Source organism: Panthera pardus, unplaced genomic scaffold, assembly GCF_024362965.1.
Source record: "Panthera pardus isolate Hobbes unplaced genomic scaffold, ASM2436296v1 HiC_scaffold_11, whole genome shotgun sequence".
NCBI classification, from domain to species: domain Eukaryota; kingdom Metazoa; phylum Chordata; class Mammalia; order Carnivora; family Felidae; genus Panthera; species Panthera pardus.
In genome coordinates, this window is record NW_026526666.1 from 101,220,829 (window position 1) to 101,233,517 (window position 12,689).

The 12,689-nt window shown below is 43.4% G+C and overlaps 1 protein-coding gene across 1 annotated transcript in view; it reads right to left on the bottom strand.

Annotated features, from left to right (window-relative positions):
• Nucleotides 1-12,689, bottom strand: part of PER3 (period circadian regulator 3) — a 59,813-nt gene that overhangs the window by 16,600 nt on the left and 30,524 nt on the right. Inside the window, 7 exon segments of the mRNA XM_053899025.1 lie at nucleotides 1,307-1,818; nucleotides 1,821-1,946; nucleotides 2,357-2,571; nucleotides 6,192-6,207; nucleotides 8,071-8,244; nucleotides 8,466-8,572; nucleotides 9,033-9,165. Coding sequence (XP_053755000.1) covers nucleotides 1,307-1,818; nucleotides 1,821-1,946; nucleotides 2,357-2,571; nucleotides 6,192-6,207; nucleotides 8,071-8,244; nucleotides 8,466-8,572; nucleotides 9,033-9,165 — 1,283 coding nt within the window.

Consider the following 12,689-nt stretch of genomic DNA (forward strand, 5'->3'; position numbering starts at 1 on the left):
CAAAACGAGTATTACAGTGAATGAAACAAAGTTGCAGCTACCCTGAGCTTATATTGCATGGGAAGAAGGACTACATGAATATTACTTCACTTAATCCTCAGAATAAGCTATGAAGGTTCCGTCTCTTCATTTTTCAAGTCAGGAACAAAGGCAAAGGAAGGCTGACTGACTTGGTTCAGCGAACCGGCTGATCAAGTGACAGAGCGTCTGACTCCGCGTCTTATTCCACAGCCCGGCTCTGCTCACTAGGATACACTGCCTTGCATGAGATTCTAGCAAGTGCACTAATATCAGGCTTTCCAAATTGAGCACATTTTCTCTATCTGGATCATCATATTTTGAGCATTTATCCAACAATGGTATCATATCTTGAAAGGAAGACCAAAGAAAATTGTAAATACTGACACTTGTCTTGATTCCTACACCTAAGTATAGGAACATCAGATTCCAAAGTTTAGCCAGATAAATATATCTGAGAATGGCTTTTTAGGTAAAGAGATAAACAGTTAAGGGAAAATGACCCACACAATTTTTGGTTTTGAAAACGATGTGTGTAAGTATCCAACAAAAACTGCCTACTCTAGTGATAAGTCAATGACAAACAGCGGCCCCTCCCTTCTCCATACACACCTCACCTCGGTCCCTCAACCACGCCTGCAAGGGCACACTCACTCAGTTCGGGTCTTGTCAGTATGGTTTACTCCCAACTTACCAGAACACAACCCCAGTTGTAAAGAAGAAAATACATTTTGTAGGCAATGACTATGTCAAATTAAATGACTGGATATCACATTTTAAAGGTGGGGGAGGGGCGCCTGGGTGGCTCAGTCGGCTGAGCATCTGACGTCGGCTCACATCATGATCTCGCGGTTCGTGGGTTAAAGCCCCGCATCGGGCTCTGACAGCTCGGAGCCTGGAGCCTGCTTTGGATTCTGTGTACCCACCTCTCTGCGCCTCCCTCACTCATGCTCTGTCTCGCTCTGTCTCTCAAAAATAAACAGATGTTAAAAAAAAAAAAAAATTTAAAGGCGGGGAGCCCGGTTCACATAGAAAATGTGAAAGACAGGACTTTGGGAAATACTACCAAGTATCTAAGGAACCAGGACTCAGCAGGCTCCTTAGTTCTTGCTTGTTACATGGAGTCAGGGGGATACAGTGCAAATCACAAAGCACAGTCTCAGCCACAGCTATGATGCTGATTACCTGCTCGGCCTTCAGCGTCGGGCCCCGGTGCGAGCGCCTTAATTTTAATAAGAGGACGCTCATTTATGTTCTCACTCACATGCTAGAAGTTAGTGTCACTTACATCCTCGGCTTCTGGGCAAATGCCCCTTCTCATCTGATCTGAAGATTCGCGGGATCTGAGCGTGTCTTCCTGCAGTAAGTTGAGCCACAGTGGTGAGCTGCTCCTCGAGGTAGTGAGTGCGTGCTCTTCACGCGGCGTCTCCCATTTCCCCTCAGCTCGCCTTCGGCTGAGGACCGACCACGGGGGTTCCAGGCTGGCAGCCACTGCTGATGCTGAGGGTGGAATTTCGCAAGAGTCTGGTGCTCCCAAGAACGGATATGGGGGGAAGGATGGTGACAAAAGGGGACAGACAGGGGGTTCGTGCAGGAAAATGGTCATCAAAGTATCTAAGTGGGGGGGGGGGGGGCAGGAAAAGACTGCAAGCAGTTGGGCAAACGTGGCTCAGACAGACATTCGAACGGAGCCACTGCTGCCACGGGGCAGGGCTGGGACGGGGGAAGGAGCCGGGCACGACAGGACGGAGGCCCACGGAGAGGAGGCGAGGGAGGGGCCCCAGGGCTGTGTGTCCTGGACGTCCCTCGCAAGTGGGGACAGAAGGCGTCCTTAGTACCACTGCTGCCCGGCAGCTGTGGCAGCTTCTTCCCCTTGTGCTTCCCCTTCTTGCCGCCGGCCGCGCTGCTCTGCTTGGAAGCGGAGCCTCCTGAAAGGATGAAGGGGGCGCATATTATGGAAACTAGACCCAAAAAAGAGAAGAACGCCATTCATTCACAGGTAACTGTAAGCAGATGAAGAAGACACGACACCTGCCAACAGGAACCGCGTCCACTACCACGGCTACTAAAAAGACGAGCAAGAGCCCAGATAAAAGCTGCTGCTAGAAAATAAACTTACTTCAGAATCTCTCAATCACTTTCTTATCAAATCAGCTTCTCAGATCCAGCATCTAAGAAATCGTTATCCCAGACAACAAACTGTCGGCAGGAATTTCGTTCAGCATCTCTCCCATCTGTTTCTTAAAAACAACCCCCCAATTCTTCACTTCCTCTCTCCCAGTACTTACACATATTTATGGAATTGATAAACGAGGCACGGTTTTTAAAACGTAACTACCTTGGACGTACAAATGTTTAGCTTTGCTTCTGCTTTCTTGCGGAAGACAGGCTCTGTAGGGCGATGACAGGAGCTTTTCTCGGAATTTATCAACATAATTCTGTTCCTCCTTCTGTGCGTGGGCCGACAGCATGGCTTTTGTGAGCCCTACTTGTTGAAATTCTTCTGAGGTACACGGACCTGGGTGTGAGCACGGGGTCCAGGGCTCACACACGCTGGGACAGCATCCTCTGCCAGAGTCGCTTCTGCTGAGGTGGAAGGGGACAGATTTAATTTTAATTGCTATCAATCATTTGCATTTATTTTATTTTCACTAATCTAATTGCTTTTCAATAAATTTTTACAATCATTACTACAATGGCTGGAATATAAGAAACTTCATCAACCTAGCAAATAAGTTGTTTTATTTTTTTCTACCTTTCTTTAAACTCTTTGTACACTCGCATATACATTTTGCAGAGTTGTAACACTCAATGTGCATATACACATTTACTAATATCTTCTTATTGTAAGTATTTTATCTTCTTAAATTCTTCAGATATGTTTTATCTTTGAATTAATTTTAAAAATCTGTAGTATAGGGGCGCCTGGGTGGCGCAGTCGGTTAAGCATCCGACTTCAGCCAGGTCACGATCTCGCGGTCCGTGAGTTCGAGCCCCGCGTCAGGCTCTGGGCTGATGGCTCGGAGCCTGCAGCCTGTTTCCGATTCTGTGTCTCCCTCTCTCTCTGCCCCTCCCCTGTTCATGCTCTGTCTCTCTCTGTCCCAAAAATAAATAAAAAACGTTGAAAAAAAAAATAAAAATAAAAATCTGTAGTATATTCATGTGGTTCAAAAATCAAGAAGCATTAAACAGGTAGTTAGTAAATTCTCCCCATTCCTGTCTACTATGTATCTAGTTCTCATTTATTTCCCCCACAGAAACTCCATTTCTTTTATTGCCTTCTATATCAGTCCAGATTCTTTATGCACCTATAAATAAGCATGAATACAGACTCATATTCCCCACCCCGATTTTTACTCAAAAGGCATATAATATGTACACTCTCTACAGTTTTCACTTAACAACATCCCCTCCCCACCTTTTTTTTTTTTTTTGAGAGAGAGAGAATGTGTACACACAGGGGAAAGGCAGAGGCAGAGGGAGAGAAAGAACCCCAAGCAGGCTCCATGCCTCCACAGAGCCCGATGCACGGCTTGAAATCATGACCGTAAGATCATGGCCTGAGCTGAAATCAAGAGTCGGACACTTAACTGACTGAGCCACCCAGGTGCCCCAGGAGCATCCCTTTTACCAGCACGAAAACAGCCATTGTACATTTTCTACATATCACAGTCTTTCATTTTATGTGTATACCACAACTTATTGTAGTAAACACCTGTAGACAGACTTGGAGTTGTCTTTTTAGATTTAAAATTGATAGTACTGGGGCACCTGGCTGGCTCAGGCAGAGGAGCGTGTGACTCTTGATCTTGGAGTTATGAGTTCGAGCCCCACGAGCACTGGAAGAGGCAACCACATGGGTAAATAGTTGAAGAGATAACCAGTACCTACACGTGAGCAACAGCAGCGTGGGGTGAGATTTATAACATATGTAGAAGTAAGACATATGCCAACAGACAAAGGCCAGAAGGGGGAAGCAGAAGTACACTATTCTTGGATTTTTATGCTATACCTGAAGTGATACAGTATTTCCAGAAGGTAGACAGTGAACAATTGAACATGTATACCCTAAGTCCCTAAGCAGCCATGAAAGTGAAGCTCACTCCAAACATAAACATACCTGGGTTAAAAGCAAAAAGGCAGAAAAGATAGAACAGGCTAATACTGATTTAAAAAAATGCTAGAGTGAATATATTAATATGAGACAGAGTGTATTTTAGAGTCAAGACTATACAAGGGATAAAGAAGATCATTTCACAATGATAAAAGGGCCAATTCAGAAGAAGGCTAAACATTTATGCACAAAATAAAAAGTTCTTTCAAAACACGTGAAGCAAAAACCAGTTTTACCACAAGGAGAAATGGACAAATGCATAATTACGGTCAGAGATTTCAGGACTCCTTGCGAAGCAGAACAAATACTGAGAGGACTAGTTAGGACAGACAAGACCTGAACAACAGTATCAACCAACCTGACCTGGTTTCCACTGAGAAAATATTCAACCAACAGCAGAATAAACCTTCTTTCCCAGTGCACAAAGAACAGCCATCAAGGTAGAACACATCACAGACCATAAAACAAGGCTCAACAAATACAGAAGAATTCGAGTTTCGTATTTTCTTGGACCACAAGGGGATTAAATTAGAAATCAGTAACAGAAAGAACTGTGGAAAGCCTCCAAATATGTGGTACTGAAGTAATGTGAGATAGCAAATATAGATACATGATGACATAAGTGATTTCAAAGGAGGTGGTTAGGGATAGTAGTCGGTGTTTGAACACAATGAAAATGACACAATACAGCCAAATGTGTGTAACGCAGCTAGAGGTAAAAAAGAAAATTTGTATTAAAATCCATTAGGAGGGGCACCTGGGTGGCTCAGTTGGTTAAGCACCCGACTCTTGGTTTTGGCTCAGGTTATGGTCTCACAATTCATGAGTTTGGGCTCCAACATCAGGTTCTGCTCTGATAGTGTGGAGCCTACTTGAGATTCTCTCTCTCTCCCCCTCTCTCTCTGCCCCTCCCCTCCTCGTTCTCTTTCTCAAGATAAATAAACTTAAAAAAAACTTTTTTTAATCCATTAGGAAAGAAATATGTCCAAAATCAATTCGGCTTCCACGTCGAGAGACTGGAAAGAGAAGAGCAAGATAAAACGAAAGTGGAAGAAAGGAAACAGTAAAAATCAGAGGAGGAATCAGTGACATAGAAAACATGAAAACAATAAACCAAGCCAGTGCAACTGTAAGCTGGTGCTTTGAGAAGACCAATCTAATCGATCAACTCCAGCCAGACTGATCAGAGAAAAAGGAGAAGACATGAAGGTGACAACCTCCGAAATGACAGACGGAACATCATTAGAGATCTTACTGGTGTCAAAAGAAGAATAAGAGAACATTATGCACATGTTTATTCCAATAAATTTGACACTGTAGACAAAACAGACCAAGTCTTTGAAAGGCAGGCAATAACAAAGTTCACTCAACAAGTAGAAAACCTGAACAGCCCTGAATCTGTAGTTAAAAACTTTGCCAAGAAAACTCTAACCCCAGATGGCTTCACTGATTTCTAACTGAATTAGCTCTCGCCAGAGAGCATAGTATGTACAACGTTATTTTAACTTTGAGACGTAGTACAGCCCAACATATTTTATACCTCAATGAATGCATGGCGTAGGCTTGAAAAGAACTCGTATTGTGCAGATACTGGGTGCTATGTTCTCTGAATGCAAATGACAGCATTGCTCAGATCATCTGCTGCTTTACTCGTTTTTTTTTAACTAGATGTTTTATTAACTGCACAGAAGCAGTGTTACATTCTTCAATGGTTACGGAAAGTCTATTTTTTTCTAACTCTTTGCATTTTTACTTCCTACCTTGGAAACTCTGCTATTAGCAAATATACATAATGTATTATGATTGTTGTGTCTCCCTGGTGAACTGCTCACCACTATGAACCATCTCTAGGAAGACTCTGTCTTGAACTCTAGTTTATCACCACTGGCACGCCAGTCCTCCTGTGCTCATCATCTGCGTTGTGCCTCTTTTCTCATTCATTTATCCTCAATCCCTTCGTGGATTATATTTAAACTGTACTTTCCAGCCAGTACATAGCTGGGTCTTGATTTTTTTTTTAATCTGTTCTGACAATTTCTGCCTTTTAAGTGGAGGGGACACAGTTAGATTTAGAGCTATTATTATGGGTTTGACATGTTCCCTCTGGTGATGGTGGTTGTTGCTCTATTCCTCCTTTTCTGCCCTTCTTTTGGATCATTTGTGTGTTTCTTAAAATTACACTGTAACTTATCTCTTGGCTTTATTTCACAGGCCATCTTGACCCTGTTATGGATTTAAAAATATGTTAACGGCAATGGTTTCTGGAGACTGCTTATTAATGTCTGATTCCCTTCTCTGCCACTCATTTGCTACATAACTTTGCGCAAGTCACTTAACTCCTTTGTGCCTTAACTGTTGTGTATACGAAATGGAGGCCATAGCTTGCAGGGAAATGCATTTGGAGTCATGGTCCTCAGACCCAATCGTTTAATTAGAGTCAGGGTGTAAACTGCACGAATTAGGCTTTTCAGAGAGCAAAAGACATACAGATACTTTACAGAGACCGTGCTTCTGTTTCTTCTCCTTGGAAGAAACATGTGGTCCCACAGATGCTGAGATTGGTTTAAGATCAGAACAAACAATTATCAATAAATTCCCTTCAGTGAGAGCTTACAGGCTTTACTATCAATCTTTCAAAATGGTAATACACACCAGATTACAAAAAGTATAGTGGCATGACCACAAAATCTTTCCCCATTGGATGAGACCCCACCTTGTATGGGCTGAGTCACCAGCAGCTATTATGTCCACACTGGAATCGAAAGTATTAAGAAAAGGTATACTAAAAAATTGTGCAGCTGCTCTTTCCCGGGGGACTGGCTCAGCTCCAATAAAACTCTATTTTCAGTTCATTAGAAACATAATCTAAGCTCCAAAGGTTGTGTCTCTGGTCTCTTCCCACCGAACCCCAGCCCGCCTGTCAATACTGTACTCTCTGTCTCCAAGGGTCAGTGTCAAGATTAGATGAGTTAATTCTTATGAAAGACTAAGGACAGATGGCTGCACACCGTTAAGAGCTCAACACGTTTCCTGATGGGCCACTGAAGACCAGCAACAAGAAGTTAGATAACCCAAAAACCTGATTTAACACCTTTGTCACCACTACTTCAGCCACCAAATTGTCGTAAGGACAAAGTCAAAGGGTAGGAGACAGTAAAAAGGAACAAAAAGTAGACATCAGAAGAATTTACCAAGTCATTATGTTGCTAAAAGGAAGAGATATTTTTTTCCTTTGTTTTCTTAAAAACCCTTTTTAACACCCCACAGGCCCTCAGGGGTTTCCCACCTTCCCCACACCCCCCCAACTGAGAACAAGGGGCACACTCATATGCACACATGCACACCTCGCCCGATGGCCGCTGGGTAGCCCCCTTCCAACGTCCAGAAGAACTGTGGCATGGCGTGGCATCCAGCCTGGGGGGTGGGCAGTGGAGTCCGAAGGAGAAGGGACAGGCATCCCCAACTCCTCACAGGCACCCAAAAGGAAGAGAGTTTTGAACACACTCTCCTCATTGTTATCAGGCCAATATAAAAATCTGGATGTGTATACGGTCCATCTGGTCACGGCCAATGTCAGTCTGACAAGAACACCTTCTCTCAAGGGCAACAACAAAGTGACCTAAGGCAGCCTCATAAACAACCTCATTAGTGATAGTTAACACTTGCTGAGGACTTACTGCTACGTCACTGGGTTCTGTTAGTTCTAAGTGCCTTCCACGTGTCAGCTGATGTGATCAACAAGTGACAATGATTTAGAAATACGGTCCAAACTATGTAACCGATACAAAGGTGGTATTTCTAAAACTACGGGCTGCTTTAAAGAAAGGACGACATAATTATAATCCAGAAGTCATTCTTAAGTAACTGATATTAACGATGTGTTTTCTCACGACCCCGAATTTCATAGGAGTGTTTAGAGCAGGAGGTAAACGTGGCACCTGACTCTGGCGGCGGGGCGTGGACAACGGTGCTGCCGTAGCTACACTGGCTCGTGCCAGAGCCCAGGCTCAGCGCCGCCGGGGACAGGCTCCTGGGGGCGCGTCCTGCAGCGTCTGCGGACCGCCTGGCAGTAGACATCTCCAAGTGAGCTGTGGCTGGGGTCTGAGGCGCAGCTGGGGGCATGAGAGAAACCGACAGTGAAAAGAAAAATCCTCAAAGGAAATTTATGTTAAAGACCAAGTTTGTAGGTGTTTGTAACTGGCCATTAAGGAGCAATAGGAAACCAGGATTGTTGGTGATTCACGAAATAAGTAGAGACCAAACCTTGAAGGAAAACCAGAAAGGGATGGCTCTGTGCCCATCCTCTGGCTGGCTAGGAGGGCACTCGCGTTACCGTGCAAGGTCTGGGCATCATTTGCCTTGTGGTTCTGTCTGTCTTCCGAGGATGAAGAGGACGCGCTCTTCCTTTTCAAAGCCGGAACGTCGCAGCTCCTCAGGTATCTGCAACAACGTAACTAGGTCATGTGTGCCTCCCTGGCCCCTAATTTTGCCACTTCCCACATTTCTGCTCTTCTCACGGCACTTTTGCGTGGGTATGCCCTACACTTTGCTTTGATGAGGTCTTCCCTGACTGTCCCAGCCTGAATCACTGGAGTGTCACATCTCTTTTACTGTGGCCTGGAATTGATCTCCAAACCTTGGCTCGTTTAATTTTTATCATCAAGGTCTTGTCTTCTCAACTGTGCCACGGCTCCCTCAAAGAAGGGACCAATCTTCCTTTTTTGCATCCCTTGAAATGTTCAATTTATTATAAACTGTAGGTAGGTACTCCATAAATACTTACTGACTTATAGTGAACAATCAAGACAATAGGTATTAAGTACGATGGAAGGTGTGTGCTTACAGAGACAACGTATGCTTTTGGAAAAACTGGCATGTTCTCAAAACTTGTGTCTCACACCTGATAACACTGTTAATGCAGTTTATTTGCTGATAAGATGGGCTATGCTGGTCTTTTCTCCAATCTTCACTAGACTCCACGTGCATGCTATTGTCTTTCAACGTCAGGAAGGCAGAAGAGACCTTCTGCTCATCTGAAACGGAAAGGATGTGTAATTAAAAATATTATATACCTATGAACTTACCCCACAAAATTAGATCAGGTCCTTTAGCATGTGTACATTCAGTAGAACATTCTATAGCTATTAAAAACAAGCTCAGATCTAAAAAAAAAAAATGCACTGATACAGAAAGGCATCCATGCAAAATGATCACATTTGTCTTTTGTTTTTTACAAAAAAGAGGTGAAACAAATGTTTCAGCAAAGACTATCGAGGAATAAAACTATTAGGTAAAAAGCTGATGGAGACTCTACAATACTGAGCTGACACTACCTGCCGACTGGTTGATCCTGGCCTCACCGGGACGGGGGCAACCAGACACAATGTGAAGTGTAAGGGGCTGCCAGGCAGATGCTGTGTCCAACAGAACTTTCTGCAATGACAGAACTGTTCCTCATCTGTACTGTCCAATATGGTAGCCACTGACACCTCATGCGACAATTAAGCATGTGAAATGTGGCCACAGCAACTGAGGAACTAAATTTTAAGTTTTATTTATTTGTAAAGAATTTGAATTTAGATTGCCAACGTGGCTAGTAGCTGCCGTACTGGATAGCAGAGGTACAGAGGGAAGACACACGGCCTCAGGCTGGAGCACTGAAGAACTTCAACCTTATGTAGAGAGCAATGAGCTAATAATGGAGATGGAAGAAGAGCATGGAGACAGGTAAGAGAGAGCCCGCCAAATATGGCGTCACAGAGACCCAGAAGGTAAACTGGTTCAAGGAACGAGTAACTATGTTCAGTACTGCTGAGGGGCTGGGTTAGCCACGGTTGTTGTTGTTATTAACGAAGGTCATCTGAGCTGCGTGGAAGAGACCACTCAATTTCTGGAGGGAATTAACTGAAAGATGACTCGTTAACTTTCACTTATGAACCTTTATACTTTTAATTCTTTAATAATTTTAAACTCAAAGAGGGCTACAAAAATAGTAGAGTTCCCAAATACCCTCTACCCAGCACCCACTAATGTAACATCTTGCAGAACTGTAACAGGATGAACAAAACTAAGGAATTCACAGTGGCACACTGCCAACCAACCACAGCCTATTTGGACTTCACCTGCTGCACCATGAACTGTCATTTTCTGCTCCAGGATCCAACCTGAGATTCACAGTGATCTCAAGTGTCAATGTCTCAGTCTCTCCTGGTCTCTCCTGATCTGCCCCTTGATGTGAGTTTCCCTGATGTTCTCTATGATGAGGCTGAGGTTATGCATCTTGGGGAGGGTTCCTGCAGAGGTGCTGTGCCCTTCCCCGTGCCCCACACCACAGGGATACATGACCTTGACATATTTTGATGTGGGTGTTGTCAGCCTTCATCACTGGTTAAGCTGCTGTCTGCCAGAGTTCTCCCTGGAAAAGTCCCTGAATGGACTTAATGCCACCAAACTGCACATTTAAAAATGGTTAAGGGGCACCTGGGTGGCTCAGGTGGTTAAGCTTCCAACTCTTGATTTTGGCTCAGGTCATGATCTCACGGTTCATGAGTTTGAGCCCCACATTGGGCTCTGTGCTGATGGCACAGAGCCTGCTTGGGATTCTCTCTCTCTCCATCGCTGCCCCTTACCTGCTCTCTCTTTCTCTCTCCCCCTGAAATAACTTAAAAAATAAATAAAAATGTTAAAAAAGATTTTTAACATTTTTATTTATTTTTGAGAGACAGAGGGAGCCTGTGAGCAGGAGAGGGGCAGAGAGAGAGGGAGACACAGAATCCAAAGCAGGCTTCAAGCTCTAAGCTGTCAGCACAGAGCCCGATGCGGGGCTCGAACCCACGAACTGTGAGATCACAACCTGAGCTGAAGTCAGATGCTTAACCGACTGAGCCACCCAGGACCCCCCCACCAAAATTTTAAAATGGTGAAAATATATATATATACATATGTATATGTATATATATGTACATACATATATATATACCACAATTAAAAAATATTTCAATTAATTTCAGCTTTCACTGGAGGATATTCCCCACAGCAGTTATTACTGTGAATGTTTTTTCCCCTTTCAGATTTATTGAGATATAGCTGACATACAGCAATGTGTAAGTTTAAGGTGTACAGCATAATGACCACTGATAGCAATTTGCTATTTCTACAAGGACTTCCTTGTAAATCCTTTCAATGGGGAAAACCAGTAAATATAATGCATGTATGCTAACCCTTGTCTATCCATCTGTCCGTGCATCCATTAAATAGAAAGGCACGAGTTCATGCTGACACCTTCAACTCCAACCCAGCACCAAGAGTCGAGTCTAACATTCCCTCTTTGCTGATCTGTAAGTTCCTTCTCTCATAGTGAGGAATCTATTGTTACCTATAACATACACACCTGTTTGTTCAACCCTCCCTACGTCTAAATTACCTTTGGAATTGCTAACCCATACTCAGGTAAGAAACAAGTTTATCAACTTGATTACAGTGTTCGTGTCCATTTGCATTTTGTATTTAGTCCTTGGGTATCCAGTTAACACACTGATTTCCAAAGTTACTTAGCTCCTTTCTTCCTTACACCCTCAGTATTTTAATGCCATTTATTTGTGATGCAGTTAGATTCATTTGTCACAGGCTTCCTATCACTTTGGGTTTCCTCTACATTCTGGGTGGGATGAGGTAGGCAGATCCATGACTTTTAGCAAATGCACACAAAGTTGTGTTTCTACCACCAGAGTAACAAACAGAATGTTTCCATCACTCAGAAATTTCCCTTCAGCTGTCCCTTTGTGGTCAATGCAGAAAGAATGCTTTTCTAGAATGGAATTGTAGAATATGTAACCTTTTGATTTTGACTTCTTCCACTTGGTAAAATGCATTTTAGATCCATATATGTTGCTGTAGGAATCAAGTCCCTTCCCTTTTACTGCTGAGTAATACTCCATTGTGTGGATGGACCGGTTTAACCATTTACCTAAATGGTGAATGACATCTTATGTTGTTTCCAATTTTTGATGAGCGTGAATGAAGTGTGATAAACACATAGACAAGTTTACGTGTGAACTCGAGTTTTTCTTTTGTTTGAGTAAATAAGAATGGAATTGCTGGGTCATATAGCAAAAGAGAGAATGTTTAGTGTGTAAGAAACTGCCAACCTTCTCAAAAGTGCTGTACAATTTGACATCACCTTCAGCACTGAGAGCTCCAGTTACTCTGCATTCTTGCCACAACTCGGTATAGTCAGTACTTTGTCTTTTACTTTTTAGCCATTCTAATTGGTGTGTGATGGTATCTCATGTGGTTTTCATTTCCTTATGACTGAGATTGAGCATGGTTTCCTATGCTATTTGCCATCTGGGTGTACTTCACTGGGAAAGTGTCAGATCTCTTGACCACTAAAAAAAAAAGTTTATTTATTTATTTTGAGAGAGAGTGAGAGTGTGCATGCCATGTGCACAGGTGAAGGGCTGAGAGAGAGGGAGAGAGAATCCCAAGCAGGCTCTGTGCCATCAGTGCAGAGCCCAACAAAGGGTTCAATCTCACGAACCGTGAGATCATGACCTGA